At 36.4% G+C, this 22,322-nt stretch overlaps 1 protein-coding gene across 1 annotated transcript in view; it reads right to left on the bottom strand.

Annotated features, from left to right (window-relative positions):
- Positions 1-4,580: 4,580 nt before the first annotated feature.
- The window catches only part of ADAM12 (ADAM metallopeptidase domain 12), a 2,765,134-nt gene continuing 2,747,392 nt past the window's right edge, over positions 4,581-22,322 (bottom strand). The window contains exon 23 of the mRNA XM_044056180.1: positions 4,581-16,743. Coding sequence (XP_043912115.1) covers positions 16,683-16,743 — 61 coding nt within the window. The 3' untranslated portion in view covers positions 4,581-16,682. The remainder of the gene's footprint in view (positions 16,744-22,322) is intronic.

Here is a 22,322-nt window from a genome sequence, read left to right as displayed (position 1 = left end):
ATTATCAGAGACTGAAGTTCTTTCTTGATGCTGGAGTCTTGAGAATTTGTCTTACTGGAACTCATTTCAGACTGATAAACTGACAGGAAAATTTCCACAGTGATTTCTGACAGGAATATTGTTAAGGTTTCCTTTCTTTTTTAGATATAGTTCAAGAACTATATAAAACAAACGTATTTAGAAAGAAAATTACTTCAAAAATTTATTTTTTAAGTAATTAATTCCTGTCAGTGTAATGAAATTGGTGGAGCTGAAGAAATTTGCTGCTATCCTGTGTTCATCCTTGGCCACGCCCCTCAAGGTGCAGATATTCTGAAGGTGAAATGTTTGTTGCACTATTTATGTAGAATTCTCACATAGCTGTTAATGCGTTACCTAGAACTGTTGCCCAATAATGGAAAAGTACCAAATAAATGTCGATTTGTGTACATGAATAAATGTCGATTTTTGTACATGATTTTCAAACTCTGATTTGTATTGTCAATTTTTGATGGAGGATTGTTAGTAATATTTTGAATGAAGCTCAGGCTCCTTTGATAAGTCAAGGGTATTATTGGTTTAGGAATGTGGATGTACATTTATGTAGTTGTATATGGATGGGTGCATATATGTTTTTCTATTTGTAATATTGAGAGGAATATATATATATATTCACATATATGTGTATATATATGTGTGTGTGTGTGTGTGTGTGTGTGTGTGTGTATATATATATAGGTATACCTGACAACACCGAAAGCTCAAAAGGCCGACAACGAGATCACCGACACCACAAAAATGAAAGTGCAAAAACACGAAAGTCCACATGCCCAACAAAGCACAAACCCGACAGTTAACAAAACAAAACAAATTCCCCGTTCCGAAAACCACACACACAACACAAGCACACCAAAAACCTGATAAACCTACACTAAACCTTACATATACAACTATCTATGCATTTACCTTAACCCAAACCCTAAGGTCCGTCACTATCGCACACTTACCTTACCCGCACCCTAACCCTAAAGTCCATCACTATCGCACACTTACCTTACCCGCACCCTAACCCAAAAGTCCGTCACTATCGCACACTTACCTTACCCGCACCCTAACTCAAAAGTCCGTCACTATCACACACTTACAGTCTCGCGCTCATTTCGCATGTCGGTGTTTTCGGCTTCGGGATTTCGACTTGTCGGGTATTTCTGTTGTCGGTCTTCCGGTGTCAGTCATCTCCTTGTCATTGATTTTACTTGGTCTTCTCAGGTAGACATATATATAGATATAGATATATACATACACACACACACACACACACACACACACACACACACACACACACATTAATATATGGGATGGTATAAGTGCATGTAAATACAATCATTCATAGTTCTATTTATATTACAATATATCTGTCAATGTATTTTGTGTTAGAGACAGACATAGTTATGGAGATTTATTAGTTGGTAGGGTAGTGGTGGTGTTTTTTACTTGGATGTATTCTATTTTAATGAGGTGAAAATTGATTAACGAATCCAATTGAAATTTGGTGATGCAGATCATGTGACTTAATTTTACTATAAAAGAAAGTCTGCAATACTTTGGTTTTATTCTGATGAAGTCAATGGTTTATCAATGACAAAAGTACTAAATTCATTAAATATTTGAAGTCTTAATTGGTCGTGAGCCTTCTTTTTGTTTGTTTTACAAGTTTTGTGTTTTTTTTTTCAAGTTTTGGGGCAATGGAAAATATACATTCATCAAAAGAAATGTAATCAGGTCTCCAGGACCTCTGCAAGTTTTCACAGACATCTCAGTGATGTGGCATATCAACCAACGTGGGTACCACATATTATTCCCTTTGCAGATTTGCCATGATTGCCTGGGAGGTAGCAACTCAGCTCAGTTTGACTACACAGGAATTTTACATACCATCAGACAAGCTGAGCAGGACCAGGACACACCCTCATGAATGGAAAATACACCTAGGGATATTCCAGGAACTGGTCCAAACATGGGGAGATTTTAAATAGGTCTGGTCTGCCTCCTATCAAAACCGACAGTTAAAGAATTTCTGCTCCAGGAATCCTTGTAAGCAGGCCTTGAAGACAGACACTTTCTCATTCCTGTGTGCAGGAATATTTCTTTATGCTTTTCCACCCTTTCCACTGATACCATAGTTTTTTCTAATGATCCAGAAACACTTCCCAAAAATAGTTGTGATGTCTCTCTTTTGGCCCAAGCAACAGTGGTTCTCCCTTCTTTTGAAATTGGCCAAGGGCAATTACCACAAACTGAATTTATTCATGCAATACAGGCATTATTTGATACACCCAACCAGAAATCAATTAATTTGGCAGCCTGCATGATAGAATTCTGACACCATTTAGCCACATGTTTTCATGAGAATGTGCAACAAGTACTAAAGGAGCCTAAAAACCTTGTTACTAAACAAATGGAAGAGATTTTCTAGTTGGTATCATGTTAAGAACCAAAACCATTTTTTAAGGCCCAGATGCCTCTGATTCTGAATTATTTGTCTGAGTTATTAGCCTCTGGCCTTTCTTACTCATCTATTAAGATTCATCCTTTAGCAATTTCTGCTTGTCCATCTGTAGAGCTACCGGTCTTCATGTCCAGGTCTTGGGATCGTAAGATTGTGCTTGAGAAACCAACACTTCTTCCATGTGAACTAGTTTATCAGGATTATGTGAGTTTCTTGACTTGGAAAACTGTATTATTTATTGCTCTGACTTCTGAAAGAAGAATACCTGAGCTAGAAGCTCTTATAGTGAGTCAGCTCTATCTCATTTTCCATAGGACATGGATTCTTTGAGAGCAAATCCTACTTTTATGCCAAAAGTGGATTCAAAGCATACCTTGAGCTAATCTATTAATCTTTCTACATTCTTTCTGTAACCTAAAATGAGGGAGAAATAATCTTACATACTCTAGATGTCAACAGGTAGCTCAGATACTACTTGGTCAAAACAAAATCCTTCAGAAAGACCAATCAGCTATTTTTTCCTATAAATGTAATTAAAAAGGACAACAATATCAAAACATACAGTTTCTCATGCTTTTTCTTTCTGCTATTCTTACCATAACAAGTCACTTTCAGGCAGGCTCAGAGCTCACTCTACCAGGACTTTAGTTTCTTCTGTCACTTTTTGGAAAGATGCAAACTCTAGAAGTTTTTTTGGAGACAGCAACTTGGTCTTTTGTACATATGTTCACAAAGCATTATAAACTGGATTCCTTTTCCATTTCCAAAACTAGCTTTGCTAGGACCATTCTCCAGGGGCTCTTAGATTCGTTCCTCTTACCTTTGCCCTGTATAATAATACTTCTTCTTTCGGCTTTTCCCAGTTAGGGGTCGCCACAGCGGATTACCTTGTCCACTCAGGATTGGCAGTGGAGTTTTACAGTGTCGAGTTGCCAGCCCGGCACCCAACCTTCCACAGAAGGCACACACATGCACACACTCACACCTAGGGCCAATTTAGAGTGTCCAATCCACCTGCAGCATGTCTTTGGGATGTGGGAGAAAACCGGAGCACCCAGAGGAAACCCACGTGACCACAGGGAGGACATGCAGACTCCACACAGAAGGCACCCCAGCCGAGGATCGAACCGGAGAACCTCTTGCTGAGAGGTGGCAATGCTAACCATTGCACCACCGTGGCCGCCCACTTTGCCCTGTATAATACTAAGATGTGTTAATCTACCCATAGAGCTTAGGCTACTGCAACAGTGATATAATAATCTAATGTTTAATATAGTACAGTTGTGTAGGTAAGCTTATCATAACAGTCAATATTCTAATAGATCAATGTTGCAGTAGCCACCTTCTCCTTCCATTCCATTTGTTACTGATTTAGGTTTATTGCCAGAGTGTGGACATATATACGTATATACTCCTTGTATATATTTGCATACAAGGAGTACATACATATATAATGAGTATATGTTTAATTTGTGTTTTCTTTTCTTTCTTACCATGCACCTTTGATGGCTCTAGCCTCCTTGCTTGGGGTAAGAATGCTCTGAAGCTTTTGACACCCTGTTGCTTTTATGTTTCACCATCAAGACACACAGCAGTTAGGGCTCATGGAAGATACCCTAAAGCTTTGAAAGCTAGCTAGTGATCATATTCTAGGTGGGATATAACTATTACAGTTTGGGCTGCTGCAACAGTGATGTTTTACATCTATTGTTATGATAAGTTTATTTACACAGCCGTACTGTCTTAATCATGTTTGTCAGGTTGCAATGATTTAAGAGCATAAGTCAAGGATAAATCTTAATTTATCCTCAACTGGGCACTGAATGCTACATGTTCAAAAAATTATTTTACTGCCTTTGCCATTCTAATGGGTTATTTTTTCCCTTGTGTAGCTTGAAATGAATGCCACATTGCCCAGAAGTTCTTTACTTGTAAACATTTTGTTATGCCATATGTCAGCAATACATTTTACAGTCCATTTAATCATGTTGATTACCTAATATTAGTTGCAATATAAAATTAGTTCTGTTTCATGTTTACAGATGCTTTCACTGAAGATGCATTTAAAACGTGTGAAATATAAGAACAGAAATAAGTCAAAGTTAATTATGCACAAGATTTATTGTGTACTGTATTCATTAAAAATGTTTCAGTGTTCTTATCTAACCATTGTGAATGTGTTCACCTGTAACACATTGAGATAATCACACTGCTTGCAAAGGCTATTAACTTTTATATTAACAAGAAGAGTAATGTGATTTGACATATAATCATAAGAAATTTGCCATTTTTACCAATTTGCTAAAAATATGTTGCCAGCATAATATATGTTTTTTAAAAGAAAGAAAAAAGTTGCAGTGGTGCATATAAATAGCAAATTTAAATGAAAACAATGTACTTTTGCTTCTTATTCTTTACAATTTTGTTATAATCTGTTAACAAAATGGATAAATCTTTAATTGTGAACTATGCAACACCATGTGCTAAAGCAAAACAGAAAAGCTCCTATTAATATTATATGAACATGATGACTTTAGCATATATTCTCATTTTAACGTTTTAAATTTAAGTCTTTCAATAAACAGACTGGAATGATTAGTTAAAATGATAGTGATGATAATGAATGCAGTTTTCTTTAAACAGTGTTATTTTAAAAAGCACATTATTAACATCCATGTTAACATTTTCTATAGTTCTGTACATAGGCATAGAAATGCAAGTACTTTTGCAAAGAAAGTGAGTAAAACAGCAGTTAACTGTTTTCGTAACCATTCACATTTATTTGCAGAAAAGGATTTATTTTAATATTCTAAGCTAAAAATGCCAGTAAAACTTGATATTATACATTACAATATGGTAAAGAAGCTTAGGTTCTGTTTCAGATACACTTCTACTGCACTAATCTTAGATGCCCAGCATTCCAACAGTAGCAAGTTTAATGCTAACAAAGACCACTGACACTAAAGATGCAGTGCCTTTCAACATTTAACTCATTCTACTGGATTAGCAAAAACACTTTAGAAGGCAGAACAATCATATGCTGATTAACTTAGTACTTTCAGCTGATCTAGACATTCCTCCCACAATGCCCAAATGCAAAAATGTGCTCTTTCCAATGTCCTAGGTTAATTTTTTGGAAACTGAGATTGGCTCTAGTGAACTTTACATAAGATAAATAAATCAATAATTAAATACATCTTACAAGTTATTGTTGTATAAGTTTTTTAGTCCCAGCATCCAGCTCCATGTTAGGCTGGCAGAAATCTGGTGTCATCTGTATATCTATAGTCTCCTTCTTGATACACTGATTTCATTTGGTAGGGCCAAGGGTTAATATAGTAAGGAGCAACTGCATTTCTGAAGATGTTAGCCTTAACCAATGACTGTAACCCCCTCCATAAAATGAGCATGACATAGCCATAGACATAGACAGCAGACCGGCTCAGACTTTTGCCTGACTTTCTGGCTATGCTAAGTTATCTTGTTACCTTTGCTTCCTTGTGCATTCCCATTGCCGGTTCTCCAGCATCCATCTTGGATGTGACTGTAGTGGGTCTTGGAAAAAATCTACTAATACTGAGGCAAGTGAGCTGGCTAAATCATCTGATTATCTCTGTTACTCTGGTAGTGTCATCAGCATCACATTCATTACTGAACTTTAATCAGCAGTGTTGCACCAGTGCTAGTGGCTTTACACTGCATTTGTCTTTTCACATGGATGACTTCTTGGCTTTGTTCTCAAGACATTAATTTCACTAACTGCTTACCTGATACTGCTGAGTTATTTGTCACACTTCCCATGTATTATTTTTGTCAGATGAAACTAAAATGATTAGAAACAAATGCTATCAAGTGATTTCTGATATTTCTGATGTTTGCATAAATTAATGTTTGGTTAAGTGGAGTAAGTTAGAGAGAGACTGAGCGGCTATGCAAGTTTCACTGAAATCATCCTGCTGTTCTTTGGTTTTGTTTCCCTTTCTGATATTGACTAAATATTTTCAAAAGTGCATGTACTGAAAAGTGATCTTCAGAGAAAGTCCACTGCCCTTGCCCACATACTGTTTAGGAGTACAAGCCACATCTTTCAGAGTTGGATCATGGTCAGATGGAGCCCTAGGCAGGGTAATGGGCCACCCCCCAGCTATTTTGGTATCCCATCACATTGCTATCTCTCCCCAACTAAAATAAATAAATACTGTTCAAACCTGTCATAGTGTATGCTGTTGTCTTTACTTATTACAGTTGTTACACAGAGATTTAATTTAAAAGCTTTATTGCAAATTTTATAGCTAAAACAATGATGGCCATTTGCTAAAAAAGTACTCGCACTGAAGATAAATTTAGCATGAGCAACAGTATACTCCACTTCCCTTGAAGCTCAAGTTCATTGAAAATGCATCTGGTTAGCGGTGCATTATATGAACATTTATATCGATAGACATCCCCCAAACTCAGCAGTTATAGCTACTCTAAAGTCTGGCATTACTGACTGAGTGTAATCCTGGTGATTCACCATGAAAGCAAACACTTTATGAGGGACAAGGGCAAAAAAATTGTGTAAAATCAAGCATACTGTATACAACTTGGCATACTGCTTAACTTTCTTTGCTCAAGAGTTTGGGAGACAGCCTAAAATAATTGGGGAACAAAGGGTCAAAATAAGAAGCATTTTTTCATGCTTACTCTAGTTCACATTAAAAGTTAATAGAACAATAAATTTTGCATTAGCATGCATTTTCTGCTCTCTGAGACCTCTTAAGGTCTGATATTACTGACTTGTGGTAATACTCATTGATTATCATGAAATCAGAAGGTTTACCAAAGAAAATGCAAAATCTCATTAGTAATATCAGGGATGTTCTATAAGAATCACCCGATGTCTGTCTGTGTGTCTCTCTTGCTTTGAATATCATCCTGATGCAGAACTGGCAAGCTGTTTTACCTCACTCATTTTTTTAAATATTTAGTGCAATGCTTTAAAACAATTAAGTGATTTACAACAACTTGCTGCTTCTGCAAGAAGCTGTAGGTAATCCGCATCAATGACATGCTACAGTATCATACCTCTCAAATTCCCTGAGCGGAAGCTATCGAGAAAGCCTAAAATAAAGGCGGAACAAAAGGTCAAAATAATCTTTTATATAATGGACATTTTTTTTAAATATCACTCTCTTTTACACAAAAGGTAAAGCAAGTACAGTAACAGCTTCCAAGTTCTGATCATATACAGTGAAATTATAACCGGTAACTATGGTTGGCTGATAGTGCTAACGGAAACAAAATATGCTGAAAGGAAAACTTTTTAAATTAGTATATAAAGGCAAAGGGATTATTTCAGAGGATAGCTCAGAAGCTGGGAAAGAGGGGAAATTTGAGAACTGTATGCAGTGACTTCTTTCACATATTAAATACTTCACAAAATGTTTTTTTATCAGAGTAAATGCAGAGGTACCTCCACATGTGTCCTGATAAAGTATACTGTTGGTGAGGTAGGGTCTATATTAGAATTGCGAAAGCTGACTTTCGTGAATACAGTTCATTGACACATAAATGTCCAAGTACAAAAAAGTGAAAATGAGAATGCCGATCATATTCCCAGAAGCAACAGTGCTATACAGGTAAGGTAAACCTAAGTGAACAAACCCTAATGTAAAACACTTTTTCAAATGGTTGTGCAGGGGGGCAAGTCCCCCCCTGCACCCCCACCCCCCTACTTAAATATACCAACTCCGAGACCGCACCACAGTGAGGAAAAAGATTTATTTCCTCATCCCCACGATCACCCTGCTTGCCAAGAAAACACGTTCGGCATTTTGAAATTCGCTGTTTTAGTACATCGACATTTATGTGTCGATGAACTTGTATTCGCGAAAGTCAGTTTTCATGATTCTTATACAGACCCAGTGTGGTACACACTGTTCTGAAAAGAGGAATGAAGAAAATGCACAGAAATAGAATGGCAGACCATAAGTGGAGGGGCCTAGAGAATAACTGTACTGGTGGGGGAAAAAAACAGAAAACATTCTTGACTACCATACTAATAGGTCATAATGGGAATAGATTTCCTAAAAACAAGGGGAGTTTCAAAACAAATTATTACAGTAATGTGTTTAGTGTTACAGCTGTTACACATTACAAAGTGCCCCCCAGACAACCCACAGCAGTAACCACTTCACTGATGAACTCTTTTGCTTTCATACACAGATAAAGTTTCCACAAATATCCAGCTCTAATCTCAAAAGTCATGTTAATAACAACCTTAACACTTTGGTTTAACTTGCTGCTGTAGGGTACCACAATACTATCCCAATCATTGTACAATTAAAAAAATAGGAGTACATCATACTGTGTGCAGTTCTACTGTAACATCTGGCCACAGATGCATGTTTTATTGGCAGAAGTGGAACAGATAAAAAAAAAAAAAAAGTAAAAACTTCAGATACGTTGAAAGAAGTCCGGTGGAAATATAACTAGGTAAATATGAAGCAAATTGTATGGAAGCATATGGAGTTATGGAATTATAACTTTATCAGGCAATACTAAATGTGTTTTCATAACACCTTCTTTGGGTATATGAAGAAGCTTCTGTGAAAACATGTTTGGTGTCACATTAATAAAATTATAATTCAGTCATTTCCAAACCAGTTTACTTCATACAGAAGAAAGAACCTTGTTTTAATTTAGCAACATACAAAAAAAAAAGTTAAAACACAGAATATTGTGGTTGTATTTGCATTATAAGGACATTACTGATCAACATAGTAGTCTAAGCTTGCAGGAAGAGTGCAAAAGAATCTTTCTGAATTTTATAATAAAAACATTTGAGGTACACTGTGCTTCCTGAGACAGTAGTTACAACTTTAATACATTCTTTGCAACATGAGAGTGTACCTACCTGTAGATAAAGCACAGGTGCTACTGCAAGCTCTTCATTTACAGTAAAATTGCAGACATAGATCTACTCCTGTAAACCTAGCTGCTTTCTATCTTTTGGCCACAAATCATTTTAGGAAATCATGAATTGACACAAATTGTTGGTGATAAGCCTATATACACATATAAAAGAACCTTCAACATCAAATCTATGTTAGAAAAATAATCAGTCTGATCACGGCATACATTTGATTCATTGTACTTTCAAATATAGAAAATGTAAGCAATGCAGCTTTATTAACAATTCTTTGGTGATCAACATCATTGCCTGTAATTTTTCAATGTGGCCAGAAGAAAGATTTGATTGTATTTCTAATGGAGTGGTGTATTGTGCACAGTGCAAATCCTACCAATGTTTCTATGTGGGAAAAACAATCAGGACGTTTGCCAGAAGAATTTATGAACACAACTTAGAAATTAAAAATAAAGATGAAAACAGCAAACTGGCAAGACATTCTACATCTTGCTCATGTTTCAAAATAAATTTATTTTGGGATCCTAGATGTTGGCAAAATGAGTGTTTTTTCAGGGAACTATAAAACTCGACTTAAGTGTCGCTAGTCATACTGACAAATTAAATTAAGAGCAGCAAGCATCCTGGATTGAATGATACTATTAATATTAAATGCTTTTTTTCTGCTCAAAGACTAATTTATAATTGAATATTTTCTTGCCAGGAAATAATGTTTGTTGTTTTGTAATGACAATATGTGCAACCATTTTTTGACTGGATGTGAGGAAGTCAGAGAGTCAACTGAATTTAATGATTGGATAAATAACTGTCATGTGACTTTCAAGCATAATTTTTTTAAACCAGAAGGTTTTTATGTTTTTTTACATTCTGAAGAAGTTCTGTGTTATATTAAATAAAACAAAAGCTCTAAGCTTACATTACTGAGCCCAAGTGCTCTCCTTTATTGGTCCATAGAATTTTTTTTGTTTTGTTTTGCTTTTTTTTTCAGTTTGAATTTCTCTCTAACTGGCAATCTCCTGTCAAAAGAGTGTGAAAAAAATGAAAGCTTCCATTTCTGATCACACTGCATTAATGGAGTTTAGTTTGGGTTGCTTTAAAACTCAGGGCAAAGTCTGATATTTCCCTGATATTTTCCTAGAAATGTCAGAGTATGTCATATACTATGACCAAAAAAGAACAAGAATTATTAAAACAGATGAGAAATTATCATTCTATCAGTCATGCTGCCAGATAAGGGAGGGGGGACAGTGTTATATGGAGCATTGCAATATTCTCACAAAATATTTGAGATGCTTTATGACAGAAACATATTGTAATGCCTTCCTTAATGAAATATAGCACCGTGACGCATTGACTATTTGGAAGAATATTTGATAGATGAAAGAATTTCACCAGAGATTTAAAATGTTTTGAAAGTTAGACATCCAGTGACAACCACTATTTTTGGGATTACATCTTAAGTTTAGGCCCATACTGGCAGGACAGGGTTCTAAAACCTACCCATTTGGGGTGGTACTAGATAAGTGGCTTAAACATGTTTACAACGAGGTAGACCACCTTTTGAAAGATTCTTGGGACTTCCTGGGTAGGCTAAAAAATAATCTCTGGGAAGAAAACATTTCCTTTCTTATGGTGGATATATTGGACTTATACACATCCATTCCAAAAAGTGACGGGATGGAGCTCTTTTTAGAAAGTATTTAAAAACATACAGACTTTTCTGATGATAAAATAAGTTTGATTTCTGAATTTATGGAACTTGTAAGAGATTATAATTATATTTACTATGAGGGAGAATATTTTAAACAGAATAAGGGTGTAGAGATGGGGGCATCATGCGCCCCCATTTATGCTAATATGGTGCTTTTAGAATGGAAAGAAACTACAATTTTCCCTAGTGAGTGGTTTAGATATATTAAAATGTACATGCATTTTTTGGAAGATGTATTCATTTTGTGTGGAATTTTTGAACAATTCGTCTAGTTTTTTGAAGTTCACATACACCAGTAGTGTAGAAAGCAGTACTTATTTGGATACATTTATACAAAATATGAGTAAAGGATTTAAGTCTAATGTTTATAGAAAACCCACATTTAGTAATTCCTACTTAGAGTATACTAGTAATCACCCCCCCATCAAAAAATAATATAGTCAAAGGTCAAATAGTTAGAGCTGCCCGTATGACTTCTGATGAGGGAGACATAGAGAGTTACAAAAAGTAGCACAACTATTTTATGAAAGAGGATAGCCAGCTAACATAGTGTTGAAAAATGTAGAATATGTCAAAAGTGAGTGGGGTAAAAAATATAAACCACTGTTAGGTGATGTACTTCAGGAAAAAGAAAATTTGGAAGAGGAGAAACAATTTATTAGGGCTATGGTTATTCCTTTTTGTGGACAAGTCAAACAAGTGAAAAAGAAATTTGAGAACAATTGGCCCATTCTTAAAAATAACCCTAGAATATTTTCAGTTGTTGGGAAGGAACACACTTTTGTATACAAAACTGAGCTCAATTTAAAAGGGGCATTTGAACTTACTAACAAAAGTCAGGTAGTGGGTAATAGTGGTACAACAAGATGTGGTGGTTGTGCACAATGCAAGTTCATATAGGCTACGAATACGGTAACCCTGCAAAAAATTTTGAAGCCTAAAGTTTTCTTTGAAAAAGGAAATTGTCAAACATCAGGGTTGATATATCTGGCAGCTTGTAAAACCTGTCCAGCTTACTACATAGACAAGACAGAAAGGCATCTTAGGGACAGAATATACAAGCACCAGTACCAGATTGCCACAGGAAATATAAATAATGCCCTATATAAGCATTCATTTGTATGTGCAAATTTTGTTCAGTTTTTATTTGGTGTTGTGGAGCGAGTAAGACCAAATCCTACAGGGGGAGATTACAGGAATTATATAGAGGAAAGGGAAATTAAGTGGCAAATAAAACTAGCTGTGACCCATGCACCAGGTCTTAATGAAATGGTAGCCTTAAAACCAATATTAGTGAGGAAAGCTACCTCATACGTACTGTGTATCTGTGTGTGTGTGGGGGGGGATTCAACTACTCGGTATATATATGTTTTAAAGCAAGTCAATGGATAAAATGTGGTTGATATTTTATCTTAAACAATTTTTAAGTTTACATTTGATGAATGTCTTGGAATTTGAAAAGTTCATTTTTATAAATGTTTGTTAAAATGTTCTTGTGTTAAAAGGTGTTTGTAGTGCATTTCATTTGAGCATTAAGATAGTTGTATCTTTAAAGGATTGTGAAGGGTGATGACACTCATTTTTAACCGTATTTAAAGGCTGTACTATGGAGTACAGTTAGATTCTGATGAAGTTCCCCGTTTAGGGAATGAAAGCGCTCAGTCTGTGTCTTTTTATGTTGGAAGAATAAAAGCAGCTTGGACTGAAGAGTTTGGCTGACAAAGTGTTTCCTATTGCTTCACAGTGTATATTTTGGACTTTTTTTAGTTATATTTTACATTGTGGTTACTTCTGTTTTTTTTTATTTCCCCAGAAAATGGTTTAGTACTACCTAACTTCCACAGTTAGGGTTAATTGTAATTCCAGAACTTATTTTGTTCACAGCTAAATTCCTGCAAGTTACCTTATCACCCAGTAAGGGAAAGTTGTTCTTTGTAACACATTACATCAGATCAGTCATCTGTCTTGTAAAACGTATTGGACATAAATGGGACTGCACACATCTACTAGTATGAAAATGTTTCTCTCTTCTTCCTTTCACATACAGTACCACATCATCTTCATCATGGGAAATATTCACAAGGAAATTTGCACATGCATACACTTTCTGATGGCATACAGGTTGTCCATAACTTACTATTCCACATAACTGTTAGAGATGTCACCCTGTTAAAGTTGATTGGCAGAACATGTTTTATGAGTAATCCATACGCCATGCATTTTTATTACAAATAGCACACTTTATATGCAGATCTGGGGATTTTCAATTACAGTTGCTAAACATTGTTTTAATCAGTGCTTCAGTCCCAAATGAAGAAACTAAACAATATACATTATGTGGTTACCCAGTACTAGCAATGGTTAGGAAATGACAGCAAAAGGAAAATGCAAATCCACTTGTTATATTGAAGCTTTATATAAGTTATGACAATAAGCTTCATATACTTTAGATCATTGTGGAAGACAACAGTGCAAGCAGGTGTCACTTTCCATTGGAGATATATGTGTTAGCGTATATATAATTAAATTATCCCAACTAACATTACTCCCCCATATAACTCGTAGATACGACTTTACTAACATACCCTACCAAATAGGCATCCAAAGAACTCTGGGAAAAAACTATGTTGGATTGCATGGCTAGTCTTTTTAAGACGCTGGTGGTCATTTGCCTAGAATAACCTATGAACCCATATGAATAAACAGTAAATAATGTAACAGTTATATTAACGTAAAAAACAACAACAAAAACTAGTTTTGTTTGTAGTTCGGCTGCATAAAGAACAGAAGTTAATTTATTTTTCTATATAGACACTTATAGGGATGACTATTTTGGTGCAGTGGCAGGTTAGAAGGGCCCATGCATAAAATATTTGTGTGCTAATCTGTACATGTAAAATATGTCATATTGAAAAAAAACTACTGCACTTAATTCAGCAGTTAATTTCCTTCTCATCCAATGCCAGACGTACATTGTTTCGTCACCTTAATGCAGTCTGTCACTTGAACATGTATTCTGCTGTACAATGGCATAAATGTTCATTGACTCATATACTCTTTATCCTATTAAGGTCTCATAGGGAGAGCACAGCCAAACAAGCAGTCCATGCAAGGCATTGAGCAAGTCCTAGATGGCATGTTGGGTCATTTTACTCTCTGCAGAACTCATGTACACATACTCACATGTCATATGCCTATTGACAGGCAATTAAAGGGGCACTAATTTATATAACTGCATGTTTTTGGGATGTGGGAGGAAACCAAGGCAGCCAGGGAATACACATGCAGAAACAGGAAGAACATGCAAACTCCAAATATAATGCCTCCTGACCAGGAACATAACTGAAGAACCAATAGCTGTGAGACATCAGTACAAACGCCATAAAGTTTTAGTTAAACATTTGAGTAGAATATTTTAAATGGTAAGAAGAACATTTTTGTTCTTTATCCCCAACCTATCATTCTGACTTCAGGTACCTTTCAGAAGGGCACCGCATGCAACTCCCATAACAGTGAAAGAAGAACTTAAAATCTGAAACACTGAAGTTTCAGTATTGCCAACATACAAAGTCAAGAAGCAAAACAGACATATTCTAATATAATTCTCATTTCTGAAACTAAATATCAGCATGCTTAAATTAAGAACTTTACTTAAAATGTCACTTCTTGTACTGGAATGTTTAGAATTACATTACCATATGGCAAATGGATAATTAGTGTGTCAGCAGCATCTCAGGAGAACATGGGAATGAACACTGTAAAGAGAATAAAGTTATGTTTGAAACATACCTTAGCATAAATATTACAGTTTCTATACTCTTTAAATAATGGTTGTATAGGAACTAAAATGTATTTACTATAAACTTGGAATGTGCTAAGTATATTGAAAATGTATACTTGTTTTCAAAGCTAGGAACACCGAAATCAATATGGCTGTGTTTTATTCTATTTTGTTTGTGGGACTGTGCCTCTGTGGGCTTTCACTGCATACCCCATTCAAAAATATCACATAACACTGAGATTGTTGCATTGTGAAGTAAAGGGAATAGTTTGTGTTGTTGCAAAACCATGTAGCCGTTTTATATCCAAGGAAGCAAACCTCGGAGTCGGTGTGTTTACTCTATGGATGTGCAGAAAAGCAGCACCCCACATTACAGAGTGCAGTGAGCATGCAGTCAACTTGCAAAACACTGATAGAGCAATCTCATACTTTAGATAGACTTTACAAACTATTTTGAAGATTATTATTTGTTATCAGTGCTATTTGGTTTACATATACATAACCTGCAAATTCAGTCGTAGTTCATTTGATGGCTACCTTCATTTTTTTTCACTGTTGCTACTGGTACCTTGTTGTTGTAGCAGATAAGCAGCCCATTTAATTCCCTAACATTACCATATGAAAAACAAGCTGTTGTGTCAGCTAGTCATTTACCTTGTCTATTTCACAGGTTCAGTAAACTAGGAAGATGATAGAAGGAAGCAAATATATATTTTGCTAACTTCTTGAATTGAAGGACAGATTTGTATCCTTTTATGCCATGTACTTAGATGAAATCATTTTACTTGATATCTGGACTATCATATTTTTGTTTGCTATACAGTTCTTAGGATATGATTATCTTCAGTGCCTTATACATACTTTTCATAGTTCTGCTCCCTTACTTCTTAATGTAAAGCAGAGTGGTACAGAGTAGGGATGTGGTATCTGATACCACCAATGCCTAAAACATAGTACAGCTGCCTCATATGTCACTGGCTTTTTCAAAAAAAAAAAATTAGAAATTAGTTACTTTCGAGCCAATAAATGAGTCACGTGTGCTAATAACAAGCAAGCATATTTACTTGTCAGATTCATTAACCTCATCACTAGTAGGAGCTACTGGATGAAAGTTGGTTGATGTAAACAAGAAGGTTGGGGGGGGGGTACTGTTTTGTATTCAGTTTGCAGTCCTTCCAGATACAAAGTAGTTTTACTGGCTGTAATAATCACATTGAAGAATAATACTATGTTAAGTAACTTGCATTTCCTTCAGTTCATTAAAACCATACAAATTACAAATGTCTATTAGAAAAAGATGGCTCAAAAGATCTTTAGATTTGCTCCATTTACAGTATCAAAAATTCAAGACACATCAACACCCTATTGTTGTTGTAAGGTGTTACAGGCAAAATAAAAAAAATGGTTCAAGTGCTTCAAAAATTATAGCACAAAAATAGACACTCTGCTGTATTTTTGTAAAACAGAATGTTTCAAGTTCACTAATAATATTTTGTTTAAAAAATCATAGAACATAGCCATGGCAAAAGTGTCTACCACAGTGCACTGCATTGTAATAAATACACACCATAAATTAATAACTTACTAGTACCTGAGCATGTACACACAGCACCATAACAAGGCACAGAACCAAAGGTGATAGCTCAGAGTCTCTTAGTATATTAAAAACAAAACATGTCATATTTAAAACAGTAACTGCAATTTTAGGTACAACAAAAGAAAAACTCTGAAGAGAGTTTATAATAGTGCAAACATCCAGTTACATATATAGACAGGTCTTCTGTCTAATGTTTTATTTTCTGTATGTAGTGCTGTTGCATCTGGACAGTTGGGGTGGATATTTAGGTGCAGGTCTGAAAAAGAGGAAAACAAAAATTGTGAGAATAGCAGTATTACTTCACACTTGTTTTACTGATGTTTTACTAATGACATAATTTTTAATGCATATAATCTAAATTAGCCTGTATTTCCTATAGGAATTTCAGATTAAACTAACATTACAGAGTGTAATATCCAATTAGTTTGAAACTGAGATATACCTTTACATTTCTCAACACTGTGTGCCCCTTACTAATGCAATTTGAAATTGTTCATTCATTCTTTCTCCGATATCCATTTTGTTCAGTCCTGATCACAGGGTGGCCAAATGACTCAATACGCCTATGAAATCCATTCCTGGATAAGATGCTGGGATGCTCACACACACACACACACACACACACACACACACACACACACACACACACACACACACACACACACACACACACACACACACACCTCTTTTATCTGAACCTCTTAGTGAGATCCAAAAATAATAGGGGACAGATTTTAAATATTATTCTTACTTAGAAAGTTGATATAATAGCAGGAATTGATTTGACTTGCATTTTTTTCTGAAGGACATGAAGTCTGAAATTCAAATATCTTTCATTATTTATTGACTTCATTCCTCAGTGATTTGCCAGAAATCCATATTTTGCATGAGGAACAGGCCAAACATATGAAGCAAAAATTTGGAAATTCTGAATATTTGAGAGTTCTCTCACATGCATGGGCTTTCTCTCTCTCTCTCTCTCTCTCTCTCTCACACACACACACACACACACACACACACACACACACACACACACACACACACACACACACACACACACACTAAATTAGAAGCTGAGGAATGGTCATACAAATCCATCACTAATCATGTGGGCTATGTCTTCCGATTCCCATCATGAGGAATGTTTGGGAATACTATTCATACAATGCTAGAACAGTAAATGGAAAGGTAAGCAAATAGAATCCCAAAAAGATATAACTTAATGCTTGTGGAGGTATCAAAACTCTGTTATTCTACCTCTTTTAGTCTTTTGAAGATACATTTTTGACTGTTTTTCTGGCTTCTGAATAACAACAACATGCTTATAAGAAGCCAGAGAGGTTTGATAATGTACCTGACTTTGATAACTACTTGCACAAAAGCACATCTTCAGGCCTGGCAGTTGTTTTTGTGGAATTAGATAACATTTCCAAATTGATCTCTTCCATCAATACCTTTCCAAATGACAAACATAAGAGGACAGTGGACATGAAGAAAATATAGTTTACACTTCTGCCGTATTGTCTCTCCATGCCATTAATTATCAGATTCACATGGCTAGATATCTGCTTTCTACTTTTGACAACATGGCTAAACAAATAACATTTCTGACTTGGAAAATAAAGCTTCTTCACAAGACATGCTTAACGCAGCCTCTCAAGCAGCAAGCCATTCCATTAAATGTGGGTATAATGCTGCTGATAACTTTCCCCAGGACAGCTGCTACTGGTTCAGTGTTTAGAAAGTATGCCAGGCTTAGGCTTCAATCACTATGAGATGATGTAAAAAACAAACTATGTGGTGCTCATTTAGATAAGGATAACCTGTCTGGCTGTCCTTCTGCTAAGATATTCAAGAAACTAGAGAAGAGACAAAAGAGTGCAAGGTTTTTAACCACCCCACCAAATTCTTAAGCTTCAGAGGAACCACCCCCTCCAAATCAGGATATTTTTACAAGTCACAAAAAACTTTTCAACAAAAAGGGAATACATTTTCAAAGAAGTGGCAGTACAGACCCCACATCTGATTACAAAGGAAGCAAGGGATCCTTCTCAGACCAAAGTTCCAACTTCCGTTTCCTTTTCTCACAACTTGGCAGAGAGACTTTCTCTGTCTCTCCCTCTTTTGAGAACAATAACATCAGATGCTTGGGTTTTAGACATCATAAAGAATGAGTACAGACTGCTCTGGAATTTTCCACCAATGCCTTCAGGAATTATTCAGGTTCCCTCATATCAACACCACCTGTTTCCAAATTCTCTTACATCTATTTCATCATGGTATTATAGAACCTTTTCCTCCCTATCAAATAGGAAACGATGTTTACTCCAGACTTTTTCTTAGCCAAAGTAAGTAACATGGAGGCCAATTTTGGACATACCCTTTCAAACACATTTCTAAAAGTGCAAGATGCTAACCCCCAAACCTCTTCCCCCTTCATTTTTCTTAGTAACCTTGGACCTGAAGGATGTACATATACCTATTCATGCAAAACACAGAAAGATTTTTAAGGTTTTGTGCATTGACATATTAGTTTCAATATACTGCATTGCCGTTTGTTTTATCTATAACAGCAAAGGTTTTCAATGCTTAGTTCCTGTCATAGTTTTATGCAGACTCCAAGGTATTCATTGCTATCCAAACCTAGTTGCTTTATTGATTTAAGCCACTTCTGTTCAGGAAAAAATATTCAACATTTGCACTTTAGAACTAATCTGTTTCTCCATCTAGGATGCACTTTGAACACAAGGAAATCCACCAAGGAACCACTGAGTCATGTGTTTCCTGGGATGTCTTCTGGATACTTCCAACATGATAGCTTTCCTTTCTCCAACAAAAAGTCCATTTTCTGACAGCCTACATATTATCCCGACAAATCTTTAAATGAAATTTGCAAGAGAGATTCTGATAGCCCTGGGGTTCATGGCATCCACAATTCACATGATTCCATATGCCAGCTTCCCCTTTTCCTCAAATATTAGAGTGAGTTCCTCAATTTAGGTCTGGCATGCACCTCTATTTGTGAACCATTTTGGCCTGCCTACCAACTGACCCCCCCATCTTTCTTCACATTTTGAGATCAATCGGTTCTTGAAGTTGTGTTGCACACTGGGTCTCCTAGGAAATCCATTTATTCTCCCTGGGACATCAACTATGTTCTTGAAAAGCTATCAGAGATGTGTTTGAATCAATCACTCCATCTCCCTGTATTTTCCTAATCCTCAACATAAAGGGGAAAGAACTCTTAATTTGCAAGATGTGCACAGACATCTCAGATTTTACCTAAATAAGGCAACATATCCAAAAAATCTGACTTTTTATTTCTTACAAAAGAAAAAAGGTGAACCCTCCAGTCTTTAAACAGACTATGTCTAGATGACTATACCTATTTCCTTCTGCTATGCTTTCCATGGTAAAAATCTTCAAGGATCATAGGATTATAGGTCATTACTAGGCTAATGACCCTAGAACCTTTTTCAGCCTAGCCATTCATGCCCAATTTTCAATTATCAGTGCCCATGGGCTAGAACAGCTTTGGTACAAGCCTGTGACATATGCAATCTGCCCATGTCCATAAGAGCTGCATGCGACAAGCCAAGATTGAATTTGCATTTACCCATCCATTGGTCCAAACTGCATTTCAATAGGCTTAGGGAAGAGCTATGTTTCAAATGAATTTGGAGTCTGTTCTAGAGGCGGGGTAATCTCGGAGACTAAAAACTATCCCTCGAACATGTTTTATGTCACAGACAAGGTTTATATCCTTTGATCAGGTATTTCTAGTGTTGTTTGTTTTGCAGATGTGTAGCAGATCCATCAGGTCTGGGCTGGAGAATCTCTTGTAAGTTAGGCATAGATCACCCCTCAGTAGTCTGCAGAAGACTGAGTACTGAGTACAGGGACATGGTTTTGAGTGGTCTGCATAGGACTCATTATTTATACCCTGTATTCTTTCATACCAAAGACTGCATTGTACTCAATCATTGGTCTAATGAGGGCTAAGTATAGTGGGACTATGATCTCCTTAGATCTGGATGCCATGCCCTTACTTACAAGTTTCACCATGTAGAATGATTTTCTCACTACTATGGACCCATGATGATCAAAGTTCAGGTTACTGTCAACCTGACTTCCCATGCCCCTTACCACTGCGTCTACTCTTAGGGGACTGTTATCAATGTTTTAATTTGCAGTGGTAGATATCTTCCCAAAAGGTATAATTATGCATTCTTTGCACTGGGTTTTAGGCCATGGTTTTGGCACCAGTTATTTGTCTGTGTCAGACCTTCCTGGAGGCTATCTTCATCACTAGGAGATTCAGTGATTGCACCCACCCTGCAGTCATCAGCCAAAGGCCCTCTACATATGTTTTGACTTCAGAGAAGTCAAACAGGAGAGGTCTCAGTACCAAGTCCTGTGGGGCACCACTAATAACATGCCTCTTGGTGGAGGTGGAGTCTCCTACTCTAACTTCATGTGGACTGTCTGGGAAAAATTTGGTTATCCATTGGGTGACAGAGATTTACGCCTAAATTTGTCAGTTTTTCTATAATACCCAAGTGTGGCATTGTGTCAAATGCTTTTGCAAAGTCAAGGTAAGCAGTATGTAGTGTTTTACTCTCATCCATGGCTCTAGTGACCTTCTTAAAGAAGTCCACCAAGTTTATCAGGTCCACAGTAATTCTTTCCATGGCTTTGGATACAAGACTAGTCAAACTTATGGTTCTGTAGTTCACTGAGTTTGTTGTTGGTTAGCCTTTGTGTACAGCAATGACAGTTGTAGTCCTCCATTCCTTTTGGATGAAGTCTGTCTGGAGGCTGTAGTTGAATGTAGATTGTAGTGGGCCTGACAGGTCATATTTTAATCTATTCAGAAGGGATCCTGGAATATTATCAGGACCCACTGTGGCAATATTTTTATCTGTGGAGAGCACAGTGAGGACCTGTTCTTTAGTGATAGTTGGGGGACAAATGGTAGATGGTATTTCCTGGGGTGAAATTGGAGCTAAATTTATTGGCCAGCAAAGTTGCGATATCCCGCAGTTTGGTATAAAAAGTTCCATTTACTATTACTTCAGCACACTGGTGGGTGTTCCTTTTAAGGTTGCATACATAATTGAAAAATGCCTTATGGTTATCCTTAGCCTGGAACGCTATTTTTGCCTCAAAGTTGGCTTTGGTGGACTAGATTAGTCTCCTGAGTTGCTTGATAACACTAATGAGGGAATTTATTTGTTTTTTTGGGTGTAGCCATTCCTATTTTTGGACACGAGTTTCTTTCTTTTGTTGTACAACCTATTTATACTGGAGTCCAGCAAGGGGGCTTATTTTTGGAGTTTGTCCTAAATTTATTTTGGTTTGGATATGCTGCTTCTATACAGTTATTTACATGCTTGAACAGGGTTTCTGTAAAAACTTCCACATACGCCCCATGAGTCCTCTAAATCTAGGGGGAGGGGCCTGGAATTTAGTGGTGCCTTCACTTAATAGGAAGTAGCTAGTCTTGGAAAAGTTCTTAAATCAGGTCAAAGCACATTCTTTTAGAGTTATGGCCTCTTTGAGAGCCCTTTTCAAATGCCTTGACACTAAAGCTATTCTAAAGATGGATACTTTGTTTTCCATTCACATTTTCATAAAAACGTAGTAAATAGATGACTTTTCCAGGTTAAAGCATGTGCTACCACCAGAACCATTTTCAAGGCATATTCGACTCCAGTTCTGTTCCTCAAACCTCTTCTCTTTCTTTCTACCTAAAACCTTTGAGAATCATTCCAACTCCATAAGTTAGCAGTATTGTAGCTGTGACTGAATGATGAACAGTTCTGTAAGAACTTA

The sequence above is a fragment of the Protopterus annectens genome, chromosome 14.part0 (genome assembly GCF_019279795.1).
Source record: "Protopterus annectens isolate FY-2018-M chromosome 14.part0, PAN1.0, whole genome shotgun sequence".
NCBI classification, from domain to species: domain Eukaryota; kingdom Metazoa; phylum Chordata; order Ceratodontiformes; family Protopteridae; genus Protopterus; species Protopterus annectens.
The sequence above is the reverse complement of the archived record's forward strand: the minus strand, read 5'-3'. Positions and strand labels throughout refer to the sequence as shown.